We start from the raw sequence: 25,422 nt of genomic DNA, 5'->3' as shown, positions 1-25,422 counted from the left end.
TCCTTCCCTTATATGTTATTATAAAATACTGAGCACAGTTGCCTGTGTAATACAGTAGGTCCTTGTTATGTCTTAATTTTTTTATAACCTAAGATTGATGAAGTACCCAAAATATTTACCTGTCAGTACAGTGATATCAACAACTCTTAGAATTGCATGGACTAGTATGTCTGGCTGAAGCTGCTCCAATTCTATAAATTCTATACTGCTCATTCTCTGAGGATGCCTCTGAGGAAGATCTCTGAGATAGGAATGTTTTGAAGATACATATGCCAGTAAGTCTTGAAGTACAACATTACTAATCATACTGGAATCTAGGAAAGAAAAAAAAGACCATATATACAAAAGAGGGAAACGTTATATTTTCTTGATAACACGGCATTTTCTTAGAACTGTATTTTATGTTGCAAAGTGTGATTAAGTGTCAAACATGATTTAATTTCTATAAAGCATGTAGCTTATCCTTGAACCAGGTTAGATGCCAAAATAAGCTTGATGTTTTTAACCAACGGAAATGGAATTATTTATCATCTGCAAAAAAAAAAAAAAAACAAACTGCCCTGTTCCCTTACTTCTCTATTTCATTAACAGTATCATTTTTCTACCAATTAACCAAGACCAATATTTTAGTTTTTTTTTTAATTGGGGTATAGTTGCTTGACAATGTTGTGTTAGTTTCTGCTATACAACAAAATGAATCAGCTATATATAGATATGCATCAATTATTTTTTTGACTCCTCCATTACCCTGTTGTATCCAACCAGCGCCCTAATCCCTGAAATCTGATTTGATCACATCTTCCCCAGCTATCCCAACCACCCCTATTCTTCCTCAAGACTGTTAGCATTTCTCATCTGAAATACTCCTAACACTCCTCTAACTGGCCCTCCAAGAACATGTTCTATTCTTTCTCACTTTTAAGCCTCTGCCCTCACCATATTCACTGGCTAAAATGCTGTCATTCTCCTCTCTAACCACCCATCTGAATACTACACAGAAAAACAGCCATTTGAGACTCCCAGTGCTAGGGATACAAAGACATGATCTCAAGGCTGAAGAAATTATCAGCCTAGAGGTTGACAACCAGCACTGGGCTTAGGATATAAGCGACACGTGTAAGCATTCCTAAGAGCGCACCTAAAGACCTGCCCGGAGAAGGCAATGGCACCCCACTCCAGTACTCTTGCTTGGAAAATCCCATGGATGGAGGAGCCTGGAAGGCTGCAGTCCATGGGGTCGCTGAGGGTCGGACACCACTGAGCGACTTCACTTTCACTTTTCACTTTCATGCATTGGAGAAGGAAATGGCAACCCACTCCAGTGTTCTTGCCTGGAGAATCCCAGGGACGGGGGAGCCTGGTGGGCTTCCGTCTCTGGGGTGGCACAGAGTCAGACACGACTGAAGTGACTTAGTAGTAGTAGTAGTAGTAGTAAAGACCTGCCCAGGGAAGTTGGAAGAGGCTTGCTTTATTGAGGAAATATTTGAGCAATGCTTTGGGAAAATGCCTAAGAAAAGGTTTCTAGGTAGTAACTGGGAAGAAGAATATGTTTCCAGGTAAAGAGAAAGGGTTAGTAATCCTTTACGTATCTCAGATGCTTTTGGTATTCTGATAAAGCATATGGACCCATTATCAGAATAATATTTTTGTAACAACTTTATTGGAATATAATTCACATACATAAAGTTCACCCTTTTTCTTTTTTTTCTGGCCACACTGTGCGGCTTGTGAGATCTTAGTTCACCATCCAGGGAATGAACCTCAGCAGTGAAAGTGCAGATTCCTAACCACTGGACCACCAGGGAATTCCCAAGTTCACCCTTTTAGAGTATACATTTCAGTATTTTGCTTTTTGTACTTCACAAAGTTGTGTGGCTATAACCATTATCTCATTTTACAACATTTTTATTACAGAGTGATATCTTAAAATTCATCAAATGAAATAGGATAACCAATTATATGGAAATACAGTAATCAAAATATTTTTAAAACTGAGGATAACTTATGTGCCTCATTAAAACATTAAATAATAAGATATAGCAGAGTATGCAGCAACTACTATAACTTCAAAGTATGCCAAAGTATCATGTGGATAAATAATATTCAAGTTAACTCCAACAACTATAATGTGATATGAAAATATATATGCTTCCATTGGCGATCAAGTCACAAGTATTGAAAATATTACTGTGGATCATCACCTTATTCATTATGGAAGGAAATGTTAATTTTCAGTAGGCAATTAGTGAAAATAAAGATGTAATATTATGGTTAACAGAGATGGGGGGCCGTGAGGGGGAATTGATGAAGGCAGTCAAAAGGTATAAAGCTTCAGTTATAAGATAAGTAAGTACTAGGGGTGTCATGCACAACATGATAAATATATTAACACTGCTCTATGTTACATGTGAAAATTATTAAGAGAGTGAATCCTAAGAGTTCTCATCACAGGAAAAACATTTTCTTCTTTTTAATTTTATTATCTTTTATCATCTCATTCATATGCGATGGTATTCACTTAACTTATTGTCATAATCATTTCATGATGTATACAACTCAAATCATTATGTATTATGCTGTGTACCTTAAATTTACACAGTGCTGTATGTCAATTATATCTCATAAAACTGGCAGAAAAAAAAAAAGGGATGTAATATCTTCCCGTGCAAGTTTATGAATGCTTTAATGCAGAAGAAGCAATTTTCACAGACAAAAGTAGGAAGAACGTTTTAGGAAGCTAACGACCATCCAGCAGATGATGAGAGCTGGAAACCAGGCAAGACTGCATGAAGGAGAAAAGGGTGGCAGACTTGTGAACCAGTTCAGAGGCAGAATCTAAAACAGTCAGATGTGGAGGCTAAAGGAAAGATTGAAAGACAAGATTTCTAGTATAGCTGAGTGAATGGATAAAAACAAATGTTCTAAAGTTTCCAGAACCTGATATGAAATCTATTCTAATTAAGGTTACTTAATTCATAAATGAATTTTATAAAACAATGGTGATATCATAACAAAGATAATGAACATAAAAGAAAAGAACAGATATCATGAAAGATGAATGAGAAAGAGAGGAAGAGTGAAGATAAGACCAATTACATTATAGCAAAACCCAACTCCCAATATCTCCTTCTACAGCTCCAGTTTATTCACCAGGTGTTCTGATTCCTCTTTCACAATATTTCCAGCACATTTGGAATCAGAAGAGCTGGGTTCAACTCTGACTTTGTCAATAATGACTCTTCTGAACTTGTACATAACTTTTCTGGGCTTTATTCTTTATCTGCAATAAGAGCTTTGGAGGGAGGGGAAGCTCCCTAACATCAAATTATTTACTAATTCTTGCTTCATAAAAATTTGTACAGAAACATTTGATTACTTAGATTCAAAATAAAATAGTCTACTTCATGGAAACACTGTGTTAAAACTTTTATTTATTTAATTTAGTAATACTTAAGATAAATTTATATCCTGTCACATTATCAGGACTAAATTTGTAAAATTTATAACACCTTACTATAATGAGAAAAGAACAAAAGTTCTATATGTATGTTGATCAGAAGTAAGCTCTCATGAGTTGTAACAACTTGCAAAAATAAAAACCAAAATTGACTTCTTCTTTCAGAAGAAAAACAACTACAATATTTTCAAAGTATCAACTGTTAACTATTTTCAAAATAGTTATCTAATCATACAAAAAAGTCTTAGAACATACTTTATTTAGCTACTAACTTGTGTAACCTGTGAAAAACAAGGCAATATAAATTCCTATGTAAGTAGAAAAACAAATTTGAAATAACTTCTAAAAGCTATTTAACTAGCTCAATATTTTTCACATTATTCTGCAAAAACTTGAAGCTACCCAGAGTTTCCATGGCATATTCTCCATCCAGAATTGGATCCTTAGATCTTCATGAAATTACTGAACTAGAGCAATCTTACTTGAATCCAGTTCAGTCTTAAAACGAGATCTACAACATCTGTCTCTCAAATCCCTTGAAAAATACTTACATTCCATATTATTTTCATTATTTTAAAACATTCTTTACCCTTCCATTGTATTAACAACTATAAAACATCTGTAATAACATCTCTAAAAGCCATTTGACTCCTTGGAAATGTGCTTTCCAAGATGTAGCAATTTCAAATGTTCATAATAAAACATTAAACTTAAATCATTTAAAGAAATCCCTAAATTAAAAAAAAAATAAAATCCCAGGCTGCTTTTGACCACTTACTGTTTTACCTATCAGAATAATTTATCAAATTTCATGAAAATCTTACTGGGATTTTGATTGGATTTTTACTGAATTACAGATCAACTTGGGGAGAACTGAAATCTTCACAGTGTTAAATCTTTCAATCAGTGAACAAAATATGTTTAGTCTTTTAATTTTTCATTGTTTCATTTAACAACAAAATTGTTAAATTCACATGATAATATTGTAAATGGTGCCTTGTCTTCACTTGTTACTAGTTGTTAGTCACTCCATTCTAGAAATGCAATAGACTTTTGTATATTAACCTTTTACATGGCCACCTTGCTAAACTTTCCCATTATTTCTAATAATCTGCTTGTAGTTTTAAGAGGGGAAGGATTCTTTGTAAGTCTATAAATAATAATCATAATAATCCATCATGTTATCCACAAACAAGAAACTAATACTGTCTAAATATTAATGTTAGTAACTAAACTATAAATCTTACTCAAATTTTACCAATTTTCCCACTAATACTCTTCTTCTGTGTGGCATCCTATCCAGGATTCTACATTACATTTAGTTCTTATTTCTCTTTACCCTCCTTTAGTCTGCAGTAGATATCAGTCTTGTCATTCATGACCTTGACACTTCTGAAGAGTATCGATCAGTTACTTTGTAGAATGTGTCTCCATTTGGGTTTCTCCAATGTTTACTCATGACTGAAATGAGGTTATGCATTCTTGGCAGGAATAGCACAACAATTATGCTGTGTCCCTGCCAATGCAACAAAGCAAGGAATTCGTACAATCCTTAATACTGAGAATACTTGCCTTGATCACCCAGTTAAGCTGATGTCAGCCAAGTTTCTTCACTATAAAGTTATTTTTTCCCTTGTATGTTGATAACTACCTTGGGGAGATACTTTGCATACATATGCAATGCTATAGCTCCCCCAAACTTCCACCTACTAATTTTAGCATCTATTAATGCATTCTTGTTTGCAATATTTATTACTGAAGTAGTTACCTAATGGTAATTCTCTGTTTTCTTCTTTCTTCTCACATTTATTCATTGGAATTCCAATTTATCCAATGGAATTGTGAAAAAGAGCTCTCTCATTTATTTACTTGCTTACTTATTTTATAAGTTAGTTAAATATTTATATCAGTATGAATCCATACATATCTTATTCTGAGGGCTATAATCCAACACTATCTTTTCTTTTTTTCTTAAATTGTTCCAGTTTTTGCCAATAGGCTGTCCTTCAAGTTGGCTTTTGTGTTCTTCCAAAACAACCCTTTTCTGACACCATGAAAGTTCCAGGCTCTTCTCAGATTTTCTTTGCCCCAGGCCTGTAGTCAACCACTTCTAGCAGAGCCGATTCCTTTTACAGACCAAGATACGGGCACTAGGTGGGATCATTACTACTGAGGTGTCCCTGCTGCTGTGTCCTCTCAGCAGACAGAACCAGGAAATTTATGTACTGAGCATAATAGCCCATCCATACACTTACATCTATATTTCTGTATTCCTGTATCTATTTGCTTATATATATATATAGAAGACCATGAGCTTATACTAATCTCTCTGACTCTAATCCAAAAGGTTCCCTTTAATCTTCCCCCTTTTTTATGTATAATTTCTTTCTGTAACAATGAAAAACCCAATTCTCATTATCTATTACATATTTATTTACTTGTTCAATTCTAGTACATATACAAAGCTGTTGCTAACACATTCCTCCTTGAGAAATACTTTTACTAACTAGATTACAGCACTTATGTACAGCTGTTTTTCCCCTTGGCCTTACAGAATCCAGTCAATACACCCTTTTCCACAGTTTCTTAGGTTTGTTCTTTTGTCCCCACTACCCTTCTGCATAGTTACTCTATTCATTTTTAATTCTGTGAGGTTCATTTGTCAGTGTCTCCATTCCGCTTTGGATTCCCACTCCATCACATTCTAATTGGTTCTAATTGTTTACTGTGCAGGGCATATGAGGCATTAGCTATGGTTCTACAAGATAAGAGACACACAAAAAGACATACTCAGAGAGGTGTCACTCCTTCTTCATCAGTGTTACCCTATTTCCATCCCCTCTTTCTTTCTACCTCTCTCCCAACCCTTCCCTGTAGGTAACCAATCTTGTTACTTCTGGTTTATCCTTCCTGCATTAAAAAAAATCCATCTATGTACATGTTTCTGGCTGCACTGGGCCTTGGTTGCTGTGCACAGACTTTCTCTAGCTGCAGTGCAAGAGCTTCTCACTGCGGAGAAGCGCAAGTCTTCTCTTGCAGAGCATGGGCTCTAGGGCACTAGGGCTCAGCAGCTGCAGCGCACGGGCTCAGCAGTTCCGGCTCCCAGGCTCTAGGGCGTAGGCTGAATAGTGTAGCACACACGTTCAGCTGCTCTGGGGCACATGGGATCTTCTCAGACTAGGGATCAAACTGGTGTCACCTGTATTATAAGGTGGATTCTTAACCATTGGGCCACCAAGGGGAAGCCCCTTCCTGTACTTTTGTCGCACAAATGTGGAGTTATACATATATTTTCTTATTCCTCCCTTCTTTCTTAGATGAAGAACAGCACACTACATATGCTTTTGGGGGCTTCTGTTTTCCACACAACAGTGTGTCTTAGAAATCACTTAATATCAGTCCATAGACTCTTTTCATTTTCTTTTTACATCTGCATAGTATTCCACTATGTGACTGTACTACAATTTAATCAACTGTGCTATATATGAGTGTTTCTATTTTTTCAGTGCCTTGCAGTTACAAACGATACTGCAATGAATAATTTTTTTGTTCTGATGTATAGATATTTTCATATTGTTGTAATTCTATCTTCAGGATAGATTCTCAAAAATAAACTTGCTGGGCTGAAAGCTGAGCACATATATAATCCTGTTGCTGCTGCTGCTGCTAAGTCACTGCAGTCGTGTCCGACTCTGTGCGACCCCATAGACGGCAGCCCATCAGAGTCCCTGGGATTCTCCAGGCAAGAATACTGGAGTGGGTTGCCATTTCCTTCTCCAATGCATGAAAGTGAAAAGTGAAAGTGAAGTCACTCAGTCGTGCCCAACTCTTAGCGACCCCATGGACTACAGCCTACCAGGCTCCTCCATCCATGGGATTTTTAGGTATTGCCAAATAGCCCTCCACAAGGGTTGTAGCAATTTACATTCCCACCAGCAAGGTTAAGTCAGCCTGTTTCCCCACAGACTCACCAACAGAATGTGTTGTCCTATTTTTTAATTTTTGCCACTTTGATAAGTGAATAATGACACCTCTGTGTAGTTTTAACTTGAATTTCTCGTGTCTCCTTTCCATTTTCCAATCAGGTCCCTTGTTGCTTAATTTTTAAGAGTTTTCCATATACTAGAACACTAGAATTTTGTCTCGGAGCAGGCAATGGCACCCCACTCCAGTACTCTTGCCTGGAAAATCCCATGGATGGAGGAGCCTGGTAGGCTGCAGTCCATGGGGTCACTAAGAGTTGGACACGACTGAGCGACTTCACTTTCACTTTTCACTTTCATGCATTGGAGAAGGAAATGGCAACCCACTCCAGTTTTCTTGCCTGGAGAATCCCAGGGACAGGGGAGCCTGGTGGGCTGCTGTCTATGGTGTCGCACAGAGTCAGACACAACTGAAGCGACTTAGCAGTAGCAGAATTTTTTCTCAGGTGTATGCTGCAACATTCCTTCCAAGTATGCCAACTGTCTTTTGACTTTATGTGTTTTTAGTATTTTTCCATAGATAAATGTATGTCTCATGTTTTTACTGCTTCTGGATTTGGAGTTATAGTAAGAAAGCCTTTCCCTACACCAAGATTAGAGAGGAATTCATTTATGTTTCCTTCTAGTAGTTAGATTTTTTTTTTAATATTTATATTCTTAATCCATTTGGAGTTTATTCTTCTATTTGTTATGAGAATTTGTTAACCAAAAATTTGGTTCACCTTTTTGTGGGTGTCAAGTCAAAAGACACTACCAATCCAAAGATTGAGAGAAGGAAGGATTTATTACTTGCAGCAAGTAAGAAGAATACTGGGGATGTTTCCCAAAGCAGTGTCTCCTGGAACAGCAAAATTGGGGAAGTTTTAAGCTAAGGGTAGATGCATATAGTCAGGCTTCCCTAGCGGCTCAGCTGGTAAAGAATCCACTTGCAATGCAGGAGACCTGGGTTCAATCCCTGGGTTTGAAAGATCCCAGGAAAGATCCCCTGGAGAAGGAGACAGCCACCCACTCCAGTATTGTGGCCTGAAGAATTCTATGGATAGTCCATGGAGTCCAAAGAGTTGGACATTAATGAGTGACTTTCACTTTTTCACCAAGAGGTTTGGGCTAGTGTATGCATACTTGTGAAGGGACTTTGGGATTTCTACTGAAATGCTGTTTAGACTTTTTACATCAATAATCATGTATAATACTGGTCTGTATTTTTATTTGTAATGTCTTTATTTGGATTAGGTGCTAAGTGTTATATTTGCTTTATAAAAGGAATTGGGAATTCACAATTTCCTTTGAAACTATTTTCAGACCTGGCCCTCTTTTGAATGGTAGTTGTTTAGTAATTTTCTCTATTTCTTCCATAGAAACTGGTGAGTTTAAACTTTCTTTCTCTAATGGGATCAATTTTGGCTATCTGTATTTCCCTAGAAAATTTACATACATTCATTCTTTTTCAGACACTTTTCTCATATATGTTATCAAAGGATATTGAGTACAGCTTCCTACGCTGTATAGTAGGTTCTTGCTGGTTGTCTATCTCATATATAGTAGCCTGTGTATGTTAACCCCAAGCACACCTGATTTGCCCTTCTCCCTAAATTTCCCATATTGAGTACAGCTTCCTGCGCTGTACAGCAGGTTCTTGCTGGTTGTCTATCTGATATATAGTAGCCTGTGTATGTTGATCCCAAGCACACCTGATTAACCCTTCTCCCTAAATTTCCCCTTTGGTAACCATGTTTGTTTTCAACATCTGTAAGTCTGTTTCACTTTTGCAAATTAGTTCATTTGTATCATTTTTTAAAAACTTAAAGATTCCACATATGAGTGATACCATATAGTTGTCTTTCTCTATCCGATTTACTTCACTCAGTACAATAATCTCGGTCTATACATGTTGCTGCAAATGGCATAATTTCATTCATTTTTATGGATGTAATATTCCATTGTACACGTGTACCACATGTTCTTTATCCATTCCTCTTATCAGTGGACATTGTCTTGGCTATTACAGATAGTGCTGCAAGAAACACTGAGGTGCATGTCTCCCTTTTTTCTTGATCAAATTAACTAGCTGGTTCATCTATTTTTTTGGAAACAAGATTTTATTATTAAAATTATTTATCATTTTAAAATTCCCATTCTTATTAATTACTGCTTTTACCTTTACTATTTCATTCCTTGTTTCTTTGCTTTACTTTGTTGTTCTTTTGCTAGGTATCAGAGTTTTGAATTTAATTCATGTATTTTTATTCTTTTATCATTACTGATAAAAAAGAATTTAGCTAATAAATTTTTCTTTGATAATTTTCCTTAAATGCATCCCAGATATTCTGACATGTAGTGTTTTCATTATTATATTTTTAATTCTATAAATATCAGTTTGCATTTCCTTTTTCACTCAAAATTTGTTTAGTAGGTATAAAATTTCCAGATATAGGACCTACCGCTGCTGTTGTTAATAAATTCTAGTTTTTGGACTTCCCTGGTGGCTCAATGGTAAAGAATCCACCTGCTAATGTAGGAGACACAGGTTCGATCCCTGGTTTAGGAGGATCCCATATGCTGCAGAGCAATGAAGCCTGCGCACCGCAACTACTGAGCCTGTGCTCCAGAGCCCAGGAGCCGCAACTACTGAGCCCACGTCAGCAGCCAACCACTGGATCCTGTGTGCCCTGGAGCTTGTGCTCTGCAGCAAGAGAAGCCGCTGCGATGAGCAGCCTGCACACAACTAGAAAAAAGCCCGTATGCAGCAACAAAGACCTGGAGCAGTCAATAAACACACATTATAAAAAATTAAAAAGAAACAAATTCGAGTTTTATAGCATTTGATCAGTATGCTTGTAATAATTCCACTTTATAGAAATTACTAACATTTTCTTTGTGGCCTAATAGGATCAATTTTCCTGACTGTACTGTGCACACATGACAAAAATGCATATTTCTATCATTAGAATGTAGAATTCAATCTATACCCACAAGATACACCTTATTCATAAGATCTACAGTGCTCACTATATTGCTTAGATCTTTTATTTCTTAGTCATATTCTGTCTATTAGATCTGTCTTGTGCCATTAGAGAAATGCAAGTTAATACCACAATGAGATATCACTGCACAGTGATCAGAATGGCTAAAATTTTAAAATAGGACAATATCAAATGCTGACAAGGATGCAGAGAAACTACAAGATACGTTGCTGGTAGGAAGTTTAAGTGGCACAGCCACTCTGAAAAACAGTTTGGCAATTTCTTATAAAACTAAACATGTATTTGTCATACAACCTCCTCTTTTCATTACCTCAAGAATTCCAGAGGCTCAGAAATGCCATGGAAGAACTTCAGAGGTCCATGGAATCACTTGGGATGATATGCAAAATTTTATATCTCCCTACTTAAGTCTATTTTTCTTAAGAAATGGCACATAGCTTCTCAAAGAGGTCTATGACTCCCTAAAAGGTCAAGAATCACGACGATATTGACTCTAAGAAAAAGAAAACAAATCATGAACCCCAATATTTCTTTAAATATGATTTATACTGTACAAGGTGATTTTTATAAACTCTATTTTCATTCTTACTGAAAATAAACCAATACCTTTCAGCTAACCATTTAGAAAACATTTTGTAACATTGCCATTTTAACGCTACTTTTTCTCAATATGTGTATGTATATACTTTGAATACTAAGAAATTATTATATTTAAATTTAAAATGTGTCTTACATTCTTCGGGCTGGACAGATGAATAACTCCCAAGATTTAATAACTGACTGGTAAATGTTGATTGCAGGACTGTCTCACCAACCCAATGATCCTCATGGATAGTGACATCTAGAAAGGGGGAAAAAGTTCTGATCATGCTAAAAATTCCCTCACACTGGGATTAATGTACTCATCATAGTAAAATACCATGCATGCCTCTCACATGCCAGGTAACTGAAATCCAAATAGGGGAAATGATCTCCCTAAAGGCACAAAATGATAAAATAGCAGATTTGATCTCTGAAACTAAGAATGTCTGTATGTAGGTAAAATAACAAAATTGCTTCTGTATATTCAAATAATATCAATATGGAAGCTTTGCTCCATAGAGAAAATTTTAATGGTTTTGTTCACTTAAGGCAAAGATATAATATATATTTCTGATAAATTAAATCATTTAGGGTCAGGAAGCAAAGCAGGGTTCCAAAGCAGTAGTTCCTAGAAGAGTAAAACATATTTAGTATGCATTTATTTACTCTGCTATAAGCCATATATAAATATAATATAAGGCATCCTTAAAGAACTTTGATTATTTTTCCCTAAACTGAATGATAATTATCTCCTATAGACGTTAAAAATGAAACACTCTGAAGGTAAGGAACACTTCCCAGGAAAAACAGAGCTGCATGATGTAAGATGGAAAGAGAAGAAACAGTTAGTGAAACGAAACATACCACCTGGGAGAAACAATTCTAGGCAGAACAAAAATTAAGTTAAAGACAGACAGATCCATCCCAGCAGGATGACATCAGTGCATATAGAATGTTAGAGGTATGAAGATATTCTAACGGCAGCAACATAATCAAAGAAAACAAGGATGCATAATTTCCAAGTCATTACTTCCAAGTTTATATCCCAGACCCTCTCCTCAGCTTCAAACCCATTTACCCACGTATCCACAACTGCCTAACTGACACTCCTGACTGGATATCCGATTAGCTCCCCAAACTCAGCCTTGCTCGAATCTGCTTTTCTTCTTGTATGCCCCACCTCATTTGTTGGCACCATGCTGCTAGCCAGGTCAACTGGAACATGACACCATCCTGAACTTCTGCCTCTCCTTTCCCATCTTTGTCTCCAACCCCACTGTTGACTCCGCCTCTTGAATCTGCCCGCAGCCCTGCCACCGCCACTGTTTTGCATCAAACATTCTTCTCTCTCCAAGCAGGTACCCTTCCTATCTCCAATCCATGTCCCATGATGCTAATGAATGACTTATCAAGAACATTAATGTGATCTACTGACTTGATTAAAAAAACTCTCAGTGGCTCCCCATGGCCTGGCCAGGAACAACCAACACAGCATTCAAGGCTTTTCAAGATCTGACATTCAGGATGCCTGCTCTTCAGAAAGGAACAAACAAGAAATTTCAAGGAGAACTTTCAGAAAACCATATTGTAAAACCTATGTTCAGACTGGTAAAATGTTAAACACTGGTGACAGGATGGAGGGGAGTTAGAATTCAGCCCTTGCCCCCCTTTTCTTGCTCCATTCACTGATACAGTTTTCTATTTGTTCTTTATACACTGGTTTCCCAGATAAGTCCCAGGTCTTCTCTTTTAACTCTAGTCACTAGTCTCCTTAGAGACTATATAGGACATATTTAGAGCATCTTTTCACTCTATTGCTAAAGTATAGTAGAAAAATATCCATTGCGGAATGGAATCTGATCTGGAATCCATCTGTTACACAGAATTGTTCACTTTTGGGTGGATATCAGTAGGTAGTATGAGATATCCAATAGAGATATAATCATCTGCAACCGGATGCTATTAATTAAAGTGGGATTTCACTCATACATTTCTCTGTAAATGTAATCTCACTACCTAACTAGGAAAACATCAGTCCTTCCAATGAACACCCAGGACTGATCTCATTTAGGATAGACTGGTTGGACCTCCTTGCAGTCCAAGGGACTCTCAGGAGTCTGAAGCTCTTGCTCTTCTACATCCATGGATTCAACCAACCAGGAATAGTGGAGCACTGCAGTGTTCACTACTGAAAAACATACACATATAAAGGGGCCCATGCAGTTCAAGGGTCTTTGGTAATTTTAATAATTTAAAAATTCAGTAGAAATTCCATGTTGCCTCAGTAAGAATGTAGTATGCACAGCTTTACTAGGGATGGAATAGTAGAAATATTATCCTGTTAACACAGCTACAGAAAAGGGTTACAAAAAAGACATACATAAATAAAATTGTAAGAAAACAAAGAAAGAGCCCGATGAGGCACAACATGGATGCTAGCACAGTGAATGAAAGGAGGAGAAACCAGAGAAGACTTCTCAAAGAGAAGGAGGGACAGAACAAAGAAGGACAGACAAACACCCAGAAATGGCAATGCAGGGATGAGGAGACCAACACAGATGCTCTAAGGGACTTTATCACGCTGGAACCCTGAGTAGCAAATGGTAAGGAAAGAATCCTTAAAGGCTTAAAGTGGGAGGGGGAAAAAGACAACAGCTTTGTAAAATAAAAAGATATTTACCACGATGACCTTACCTGTGAGTAAAATTATATCTCCCAGAAACACAGTAAGTGCCCAGAATGCTGCAGTCCTCCACAGAAACACCTTCTTCTTAATTTCTGATTGGTCAGTTACCACAATTGTTGCTAAGGGCACTTTAGAGCCAGAATTTGGTCCAGATTTTATATTTATTTCTTTCATGTGACATGGAGATAACACCATGACTAAGCAATTGTATTTCTGACGTTCAGAATCACAGTTTTTTATTAATGAGGTTTTTTTAATGCCCTTAAATTCAAACATGTTCCTCCGGTCCACTGTTACAGTATGATCTCTCTCATTAGAAAACAATTTAATTTTCTTAGCTACATGGGGGACTTCAGATAGAGCCTGAGGATGGCCTGATTTATCTTCAGAGGTCCAATTTCTCTTACCAGAACTTTCGCGGAAGGTATTTAGTTGAGAACACAGTATTCCTGAGTTACATGACTCAATGAGTATCTCATTTGGTTGAAATTTATCATCACAATTGAAAAGTTCTTGAGATTCTATATTTTCAAGATCTTTATCAGCGTTCAAGAGAGTGTGGCTACTTTTTGTTTCAGGACAAACAGGACTAAAAAGTTCAAGGGAACAGGCTTGGTTCTGTCCATCTTCATTTCCTCCTGCAGAATCATCTTTGGACTGAATCAAATTGTCCTCAGTTATTCTGATTTCCCCAGAACTTGCCTCTGGTTCAATCTCCATGTTTATGGTCCCTTTATTTATAGACTTCTGCCCTTTATATTTCCTTTGAGCTAAAAAAGCAACCTGGCTGGAGGTCATTATACTAAGAAATTCAGTGTCAGTGGATATTTTAAGACCTGACGCCTTCCCTACTGTTCCTTCAGGCCTTGGTTTGTCTCCTGTGTTAGCGGGAAAGAACTCCAGACACTGGTTCTGTATTTCATGATGCTCTGCTGGTGCACTGTTTATTTTGATGGCTTCTGGCGTGTTAGTCTGCTCAGCACCACAGACCGCATCCAATATAGCTGCACACTTATGAGCTAAATGAAAGGGATTTTTTGGAATGTTTTGACCACACATGTTTGATTGATCATGCTGTTCGTTTCTGGTTTTCTTAAGTTCACTGGAAAGCTTTTGATACTTTTCTTCTTCAGTAAAATGCTGAACGCCTCCCTTAAATCCACGTACTTGCTCACTGGAGCTGGTTCTGTCACTCATTCCCAAGGGGTAAGCCTTCTGGGACTTTACAGTTTGTGCTTCAGAAATGCGATGTGTGGTGTCATCTTTCATGTGAACAGACCTGTTCATAGAGTTTGCTGGAAAATGACCATGAGGAAGATCTGGAAGGCCCAGAGGTTCCAGGGCCTGACAGTCCTCGAGATTTTTGTGCCTGCATTTTTCATCCTTCAGGTATAAGGAATGGTGATTGTACAAAACCTGAATTTCTTTCCAGGTCTCAGCAGTGGACGCTACAGAAGTTGGTTCCTGTGAGACTGTCATTTCCAGTGGACTGACTGGAGCACCCCAAAAAATGTGAACTTGAGATCCTCCACTCATAGTTTCTGAAAAAAAACAAAGAAAAAGAAAAATCTAAAATAAGCATTTGTCAGAAATTTTTATATATTGAAATTAACTTATAATAGCCTGGACAGAGGAGCATGGTGGGCTGCTGACCATAGGGTCGCACAGAGTCAGACATGACTGAAGCGACTTAGCATGCATGCAGGCACTGGAGAAGGAAATGCAACCCACTCCAGTGTTCTTGTCTAGAGAATCCCAGGGACGGGGAGCCTGGTGGGCTGCCGTTGCTGGGGTTGCACAGAGTCGGACACGACTGAAGCAACAAATGTAATATAAATCAAAAACATAATTAATAAAGGTGATTTATATTCTTAATCAATTATAAAAATAACAAATATATAAGCAATCATAAGGAGAAATCAAAATATGCACAAAAAATACTCACATAAAGACTCTCTTTAAGGAAAATAAAATTAAGCATACTAAAACAAATGCGTCAACTCTTGGTATGTTCACTTCTGGTATTGTAAAAACTTGCACTCTTTTTTTTTCTTTTGGCTGCTCAGTGAAGCATGTAGGGTCTTAGTTCCAGGGATCAAACCCATGTCCCCTGCATTGGGAGTGCAGAGTCTTAACCACTGGACTGACAGGGGAGTCCCAAAACTTGCACCATTTAAACAGTAAGTTAGTAAAGAAGGGAATAAACAGCATTTGTGTAGCTGTATTACAGTCACCTTTAAATCCCTTGTTTTCTTTTTAGGGCCTTCTTCCTGCAACTGTGAACTCAATTTCAAAATCCCAAAATAGAGGCTTGAACCAGTAAAGAGAAAATAAAAAACCAAGGCTCTTTTCAAAATGTACAAGTGACTATATTATCTATCTTCAATCTATAAGCACAATCAATAACCGCTTCTGTATTTTTTAAAAATAATTTCATTTGTTTATTTTTGGCTGTGCTGGTTCTTGTTTCTGCTCAGGCTTTCTGTACTTGTGGTGCGCAGGCGTCTCACTGCGCTGGCTTCTCTTGTTGCAGAGCATGGGCTCAGAAGTTGTGGGACGCAGGTGTAGTTGCTCTGCGGCACATGGGATGTTCCTGGAGCAGGGATCGAACCCGTGTCTCCTGTGTTGGCAGGCTGATTCTTCACTATTGAGTCAGCAGGGAAGCCCTGCTTCTGTATTTCTAACCTTCTCTAAAATGCAAACAGATTAAGAACAGCCATTTTGTAATACACAGACAAAAGAAACTCATTATAATTTAAATATTTTTTCATTAACTGTGGGCACTTGCTATAAGTAAATCTAAGTAAGCATCATATTTAGTGGGATAAAAATAGAGAATCATACCACTACTGACTTGATAGTAACTGACTTTCCAAAAGTATCATTCCTAGAGTTTGCTGATAAATTTTTTATAGTGCTATTGACAAATAAGGTCCTTGGCCTAAGGGAACTGTCAGTCTGGTTTTAAAAAAAACAAAAAGGAGAAAAAAAGAGTGAATGTAAACTAGCAGTTTAAAAATAATGTAATACATATGGTAAGCTAGAAATAGGAAACACAAGTCTACTGGGGAACAGCGCTCCCATGGAAGGCAAGTCCATGGCTGTAAGCATCTACACAAAAGAATAAGCAGCTGAAAAGGCAGGGTTATGAAAGACGGGGTATGATTGAGGACTTCTGATCAGAGTACAGGTCCTTTGTAAGAAGGTAAGAAGCTTTCAAATCATGAAAGTCTGTATGGAAGTATGGCAGTATACAGGAAACCGCAGCTACAGTCCCCAGGCACTCTCATCATTCCTTGATTTGCTCATGGTCACCTCTTCCTAATCTAATAACCTATCTGATTACAATTCTTGTGATTTCACTATTGGTGTGGGTGTTCCTGCTAATACCCTGGCCTCTTGGTTCCTTGTCCTCTTCTGCTCTACTGATTTTATTCTCCACCCTACCTCAGTTACTCATTCTCATAATCATATGCCCTACCACTAACAATAACTATACATTTCCTTAAAAGCGCCACAGTGGCTCAGACCGTAAAGTGTCTGCCTACAATGAGAGAGACCCGGGATCGATCCCGGGGTTGGGAAGATCCCCTGGAGAAGGAAATGGCAATCCACTCCAGTACTCTTGCCTGGAAAATCCCATGGATGGAGGAGCCTGGTAGCCTACAGTCCGTGGGATCGCAAAAAGTCAGACACGACTAAGCAACCTCACTATACATTTCCTTAATTTCAATTTAAGCTTTAACTCGCTGACTACTTTCTCCTATCTTTGACTTACTCCCTCTAAATGGACAACTACAACAGCTCTTTGACCACGTGGGATCTATGTTGAACACAATGATCATAATTCATTTTTATAGCCTCATTCTTCACTTTCCTCCTTAAAATGCTTAGATTCCAGGGTCATTATAATCACTCGCTACCATACTTCTTTATTCTGCTACTCTCCTCTCCAGCTAAACTCAAACCCTGGTTCAATCACACCTACTCTACAACTGTACCCAATGAAAACTAGTCTCGTTTTAAGATCATTACTACTAACTTCAAGGTGGTACCCAGAAATCTTATCTTTCCGTGTCCATTCATTTTCCAAGATAACTCCTTTTTTAAAGCTCAGCATCTCCCCCATCCTTGTGCAGCTGATGATCATTTACAAGTTGTCAGCAACACACCTACCGACCCATATGCTTTGCCCACGTTATTACTATGAATAAATTGTTTGTGTTTCTAAGGCCATCTCTTCCTCACTTAGACGTTAGATCTAATAACCTCTTTCCTACCCAGGCTTCAACAATTCTCCATTTCTCTCCTACATCTTTATTTTTCTTCCTTTACAGGAGCATCTCCATCAACATACAAACATGTTGTGACTACTCCTCATGGTGTTAATCCTCAGCTTCTCTACTCCCCCACTTATTGTACCGCTTTTCTGCTCCCCTCTACAGCAAAATCCCTTGAAAGAACTGTCTATATTCCCCTTACCCCATTTTCTCTTAAATCCACTCCTATCAAGCATTGGTCCAAAACACTCCACTGAAACAGCATATTTCAAGGTCTCCAATAACCTCCATATTGGAATTGGTCAACTCCCCATTTTCAGCTTAGACTGTCAGCACTGATCACCCCTTTCTTCCTTTTATCTGGCTTTAGGAATACCACAGCCTCCTGATTCTCATCCCAGCTCACACCACCTCACCATATGCTCCTTCTCAGTCTCCTTTGCTGCCTCCTCCTCGTCTCCTCAGCTTCTCGCTCAGCGGCCCAGTACTTGGGTCTCTCTCTGGACTCACTCCCTAGGTAATTGTCATTCAGTCTCAGGATCTGAATACCTTCTAATAACTAACAGATGTATACCTCCATCACTAATGATTACCAGATGTACATCTGATATAATGACTAATGACTACCAGATGTATATCTCCATCACTAATGACCACCAGATGTTTATCTCCATCAGTCTCCCTTCTGAATTCCTGACTCCTTATCCAACATTCTTATCAACATTCTACTTGAGATACAAGTACTGGGCCCCTGAGCAAGTTGAGGAGATGAGTAAAAGCTAGCGAAGGAGACTGAGAAAGAGCATATGGTGAGGTGGGATGAGAATCAGGAGGATGTGGTATCCCTAATAGGCACCTATGTGGAAAAGAGCTAACATACCAAGCCTGAGACTGCTGCTGCTGCTGCTAAGTCGCTTCAGTGGTGTCCGACTCTGTGCAACCCCATAGACAGCAGCCCACCAGGCTCCCCCATCCCTGGGATTCTCTAGGCAAGAACACTGGAGTGGGTTGCCATTTCCTTCTCCAATGCATGAAAGTGAAAAAATAAAGTGAAGTCGTTCAGTCGTGTCTGACTCCTAGCGACCCCATGGACTGCAGCCCACCAGGCTCCTCCGGCCATGGGATTTTCCAAGCAAGAGTACTGGAGTGGGGTGCCACTGCCTTCTCTGAAGCCTGCGACTACCATCCTTAAAAAGCCCTGCTTGCAATGTGCGCCCTTGGCAGGCATTTGTGCATTTTGATTTCAGGAGGGTTCCCACTATTCCTTGATAAGAATGACTCACTGTGCCTAAACTATCTAATAAACAGTTCCTTTCCTTCTACGAGACTGGCATTTTGGTATGTGATAGGCAGAGTGTGGCTACACCACCAAGGCTCCTTAGAGAAATGGCTGATTCTAGATTTGGGGGCAGGAAATATACAAGATGAACCTGAAACATCTCATCACACAAGAGAACAATCGAAGACTAGTAGGACTGTCAAAAGAACTGACGAGCCAACTTAAAGAGGCTCCCACTGCCAAAACTGGGCAATCTGAACATCAGTCAGGATGACCACCAAGATGGATTGGAACAAATCTGACATGCTAATATCCATCATACAAATAACTAAAAAAACTCACTCATGATCACCTTCAGAGGATATTGTGACTGTTTCAAAAGTTGGTGAATAAAAGGAAAACATTTTACCCTGTTTTTCTTTACTAAGAGAATCTCAAGATGGCCAAATATATGATGAGAGGAAATCTCTCTTTACAGTGATATTCTGCTAATAAACAACAACCAAAAGAACGATAGACTAGCACCATCTCACAACTCCTAGCGAGTTAGTGGATTTTCTAGGCAATAGCCATTAATTACTACTAATATCACCAGGTAGATGTGAGGAGGGACAGCGCACGGAATCTGTAGATTGAAACCAATTACAAAGTGTGGACCTTATTTAGATTTTGATTTGAAGGCACAGTGTAAAAATATAAGGCAACTGGAAAAACGGAAACTTTGGTATTTTATAACATGAAGGGATTACTGGGGTTTTTTTAGTGGGATCATATTACTGAGGCTACATATGAACGGCTATGTGCCAGAGATGCAAAATGAGTGTTTGCATGTAAAATGGTGTGACATTTCTTAATTTCCTTAGAACACCAGGAGGGGAGAGGGGATGAGGTTACAGATTAAACAAGATGGGCCATATGTCCAGGCAGGTTGATGGAACACGTCTCTAATCACTCTACTTTGGACCTCTTTTAAATATCCTATAATACAAGCCTTCTTTTTTGTTGTTGTTTTTAAGAAATATTTTTTCAAACTTGGAAAAGATTTAAGCAGTCTAATCATACCCAAGGTTGGGGAACTCTTACGCAGCTCTGACTAACAATCTGGTGAAGGTGAGGATGCTCATACCACACCACCAAATAACGCCACTTCCAAGTTTCTGCTCTGGAGAACTCTTGCACGTATCCACACAAGAATACGTGTGCAAGAATGATCATGGGGGACTTTATAAAAAAAAATTTAGAACCTAAAAATCCATGAAGAGGAGAGAAGTCGTGGGATATTCAGAGAATGACTGCTATATGGAAGAAAAATAAATGAACACAAGTTACATATCAACATGGATACATCTTACAAACATAGTTTTAAATGAAAGAAGGAATCTGAAGAATAGACAACTCATGATATCAACATGTTGAATTTTAAAATATGTCTGAGATTAAAACACAAAATCCAGGATTCTGGTTACCTTCAGGAAGGAGGAATGGGGATGTGATAGGTAGAGTACACATGAAGGGCATCAACTGTACTAACCGTGCTAATTTTCTTAACTAGGTAAATATATTCCTTGTATTGTTCAGAAATATTTTATAACTTAAAAAAAAACCCTAGAAAGAAAAACTGAGAAGCAAGATTAAAGATGATTTTTCAAAGACGTCTATATTTTTAAAGTTTTATTGTAATGAATAATGAATGGTTATTACTTTTATAATAGATCTTTTTTTGTTTGGTAATCCTGGCTTTTCTTTCACAACCTTCAAACTGGACATGATGTTCCAATACAACAATGGATCTAAATCTAATATTGCTGAATGAGAGTTGACAACAATGATGGCAACTTTTAACTTATTACCAGTTAAAACAAAGATATACTGCTATTTTCAAACAGTCTTATAATAGTGAATTATTACTAAGGAAACAAAATTACAGTAAGTTTAGGTGTGTTGACCTGTAACAAAACAAAGAGGGCTAAGTATCATTAAGTACTATAACCACATATACCAACCTCATTTAATCCTCAGATAAATAATAATCTGAATAAAAAATAATTGATATATTAGATCTAATTGATGGTTTATTTTTTATATATTGGGCTTCCCTGGTGGTTCAGACAGTAAAGAACCTGCTGTAATATGGGAGACCTGGGTTCGATCCTTGGGTTGGGAGGATCCCCTCGAGAAGGAAATGGCCATCCACTCCTGTATTCTTGCCAAGAATATCCCATGGACAGAGGAGACTGGCAGGCTACAGGTCCCAAAGAATCAGACAGGACTGAATGACTGACAATACACTTTTTAAAAATTTATATATCACTACTAAATTGGTCACTAGGGGGCTCCAAATAGCACAGCAAAAAACACTCAAATGATACACTGACATCAAAACCAAGTGGAAGAGGGAGGAATGTATTATCCAGAAACGTAGGTAGAAATACTTCAGTTCAGTTTAGTTCAGTCGCTCAGTCGTGTCCGACTCTTTGCGACCCCATGGACTGCAGCATGCCAGGCTTCCCTGTCCATCACCAACTCCCAGACTTTACTCAAACTCACACCCATTGAGTCAGTGATGCCATCCAACCATCTCATCCTCTGTCGTCCCCTTCTCCTCCTGCCTTCAATCTTTCCCAGCATCAGAGTCTTTTCAAATGAGTCAGCTCTTCACATCAGGTGGCCAAAGTACTGGAGTTTCAGCTTCAGCAGCAGTCCTTCCAATGAATATTCAGGACTGATTTCCCTTAGGATGGACTGGTTGGATCTCCTTGCAGCCCAAGGGACTCTCAAGAGTCTTCTCCAACACCACAGTTCAAAAGCATCCATTCTTTGGCCCTCAGCTTTCTTTCTAGTCCAACTCTCACATCCATACATGACTACTGGAAAAACCATAGCTTTGACTAGACAGACCTTTGTTGCCAAAATATCTCTGCTTTTTAATATGCTGTCTAGGTTGGTCATAACTTTTCTTCCAAGGAGTAAGCATCTTTTAATTTCATGGCTGCAGTCACCATCTGCAGTGATTTTGGAGCCCCAAAAAATAAAGTCTGTCACTGTTTCCATTGTTTCCCCATCTAATCGCCAAGAAGTGATGGGACCGGATGCCATGATCTTAGTTTTCTGAATGTTAAGTTTTAAGCCAATTTTTTTCACTCTCCTCTTTCACTTTCATCACGAGGCTCTCTAGTTCTTCACTTTCTGCCATAAGGGTGGTGTCATCTGCATATCTGAGGTTATTGATATTTCTCCCAGTAATCTTGATTCCAGCCTGCACTTCATCCAGTCCAGCATTTCTCATGATGTACTCTGCATATAAGTTAAATAAGCAGGGTGACAATATACAGTCTTCACATACTCCTTTCCCGATTTGGAACCAGTCTGGTGTTCCATGTCCAGTTCAACTGTTGCTTCTTGACCTGCATACAGATTTCTCAGGAGGCAGGTCAGGTGGTCTGGTATTCCCATCTCTTGAAGAATTTTCCACAGTTTGTTGTGATCCACACAGTCAAAGGATTTAGCACAATCAATAAAGCAGAAGTAGATGTTTTTCTGGAACTCTATTGCTTTTTCAATGATCCAGTGGATGTTGGCAATCTGATCTCTGGTTCCTCTGCCTTTTCTAAATCCAGTTTGAACATCTGGAAGTTCACAGTTCATGTACTGTTGAAGTCTGGCTTGGAGAATCTTGAGTATTACTTTGCTAGTGTGTGAGATGAGTGCAATTGTGCAGTACTTTGGGCATTCTTTGGCATTGCCTTTCTTTGGGATTGGAATGAAAACAGACCTTTTCCAGTCCTGTGGCCACTGCTGAGTTTTCCAAATTTGCTGGCATACTGAGTGGAGCACTTTCACAGCATCATCTTTCAGGATTTGAAATAGCTCAACTGGAATTCCATCACCTCCACTAGCTTTGTTCGTAGTCATGCTTCCTAGGGTCCACTTGACTCACATTCCAGGATGTCTGGCTCTTGGTGAGTGATTATACCATTGTGATTATCTGGGTTGTGAAGATCTTTTTTATATAGTTCTGTGCAGAAACACTTAGATATCTTCAAATCAAAACATAAAATTACTATGCGAATGAACTTCCCTCTCTCGAATCTTTGGGTTTGTCTCCAACAGTTTCTTCCCGTTAGCTTCAACTAATTATACCTATGGCTAATTCATGTTGAGGTTTGACAGAAAACAACAAAATTCTGTAAAGCAATTATCCTTCAATTAAAAATAAAATTAAAAAAAAAAACAAGCTTCCATATTGTTTCTTTGTTCTCACTTCCAATTTATTCTTCAATCCACTTAAATATGGCTCTTAAGTCAATCATTTTGTGTAACACTTTTTACTATGTAAACCAATGACCCCTAACAGCCAAATCCAAAGATCAGTTTTTAACCGTCGTCTTACTGCCATCTGAAATTGGTTATCAATGCCTCTTTTCTGAAACATTCTACTTTTTTGATTTTGTGAGATCATCAAAACCAGAGAAAACTACTGAGCTATTCATTTATTCACTTAATGAACAGTAGTAGGTGTCAGGCATCATGCCAAGTACTGGGAATTCAACAATAACAAAGAGCTTTAAGGAGCTTATATTTTAATGGGAGAGCTAAATTGACAACTGTAAAATTGAGATACTGAACTATCACAGAAATACATGCAGGGTGTCCCTAAGAGGGAGAAGCCTGGCGCAACTCAACCGAAGTACGACTGTCCATTACCTGCATTTTTCATAGACTCACTGGACTATGGTTAGTGACAAAATTTTGAAACCGTATTTAAATAATATTCATAAAAAAGTAGTACAATATAGTCCTAAGACATCCCTCCTCCCCACCCCAAAACAGGGGCCAGTAAAGCAGCCTCAGCTGTGTTATTCACGGGACAGACCAGCTATACGTGATCTCCAAAACCTTTACAGGGCGCGAGGCACTCACTGCCTCCAGACCCTCCCTAAATGTCCTGCAACCTGATTTCTATTTCCTATCTCTGTTAAGACAACAGTGAAGTACAAATTGTCAATTAAGTATCCACAGTACTTCACCACTCCAATTGTGAAAGTCTTTCCTTAACTTCTAGAACACTACTCTTTCCTAAATAATTCTTCTACCTCTTTGATTTTTCTTTCTCTTTTTCCTTGGGCCATCTCATCTTTTCATTCCCTACAGCAGTGCAGAATTCCAGCCAACTGCATTCATTTTAATACTAAATATCCAATCATGCTTTACTAGTCTATATTGAACCAACCATTCTCCCCAACAGCAGACGTATATTTCTAGTATCATGATACTAGCACAGTAGATTTTTTAAAAAATGCAATGTTCTTATGGAGGTTTCTCAGAAACCTAAAAAGAGAACTACCACACAACCCAGCAATTCCACTCCTGGACATATACCTAAAAAACAAAAAAATAATTCAAAAAGATACCTGCACCCCAATGCGCAAAGCAGCATTATTTACTACAGCCAAGATATGGAAGCAAGCTTAGTGTCCATCAACACATGCATGTATAAAGAACACATGGTATATATTATATGCACAGTTGGATACTACTCAGCCATTTAAAAAAAAGTCTGCTATTTGAAACAACATGATGGACCTGGAGGGTATTATGCCACGTGAAGTCAGAGAAAGACAAATATTATATGATGTAACTTATACGTGGAATCTAAAAACTAAACATACTAATGAACATAACGAAAAAGAAACAGACTCAACAGATGCAGAAAACAAACAAGTGGTTACCAGCAGCGAGTGGGAAGGGAGAGGGCAAGATAGCAGTATAAGATAAATAAGTAAGCCACAGGATATAACACAGAGAATAGAGCCGGTACTTTTTAATGACTATAAATGGAACATAACCTTTAAAAATTATGAACTGCTAAGTTGTACACATGAAACATATAGATTGTACATCAACTATACTTCGAGCAATGTTCTATTTAGTCTCTTTCTTGAAGGGAAAATCTGACTAACTGACTCTATATCCAGACTAGATTACACAGTCCATGGATTCAAGTTTGGTAGGGCTGAAGGTTATGAGGCCACAGGCTGCAGATTCCCAGATTCAGAGCTGTCCTTGCCCTCTAAGCAGGGGAAGTCACTGAAGCACACAGGGGCGACACAGAGCAGTCCTGAGAGTTCAGACAAGACCTCTCGGTACAAAACAGGTCCAAAGCAGATTAAA

At 38.3% G+C, this 25,422-nt stretch overlaps 1 protein-coding gene across 10 annotated transcripts in view; it reads right to left on the bottom strand.

Moving 5' to 3' along the window:
- SHLD2 (shieldin complex subunit 2) overlaps positions 1-25,422 on the bottom strand; it is a 114,474-nt gene that overhangs the window by 20,909 nt on the left and 68,143 nt on the right. For 8 of the 10 annotated variants that reach the window (XM_061405572.1, XM_061405571.1, XM_061405569.1 and 5 more), the window contains 3 exons: positions 13,701-15,233; positions 11,158-11,265; positions 120-314 (listed from right to left, as the gene is read on the bottom strand). In XM_061405572.1, coding sequence (XP_061261556.1) covers positions 120-314; positions 11,158-11,265; positions 13,701-15,228 — 1,831 coding nt within the window. In that variant the 5' untranslated portion in view covers positions 15,229-15,233. The remainder of the gene's footprint in view (positions 1-119; positions 315-11,157; positions 11,266-13,700; positions 15,234-25,422) is intronic. The other 2 variants (XM_061405577.1, XM_061405579.1) reach the window with 1 other exon arrangement.

This window comes from Bos javanicus, chromosome 28, assembly GCF_032452875.1.
Source record: "Bos javanicus breed banteng chromosome 28, ARS-OSU_banteng_1.0, whole genome shotgun sequence".
Classification (NCBI taxonomy): domain Eukaryota; kingdom Metazoa; phylum Chordata; class Mammalia; order Artiodactyla; family Bovidae; genus Bos; species Bos javanicus.
This window is presented reverse-complemented; position numbering and strand designations above follow the sequence as displayed.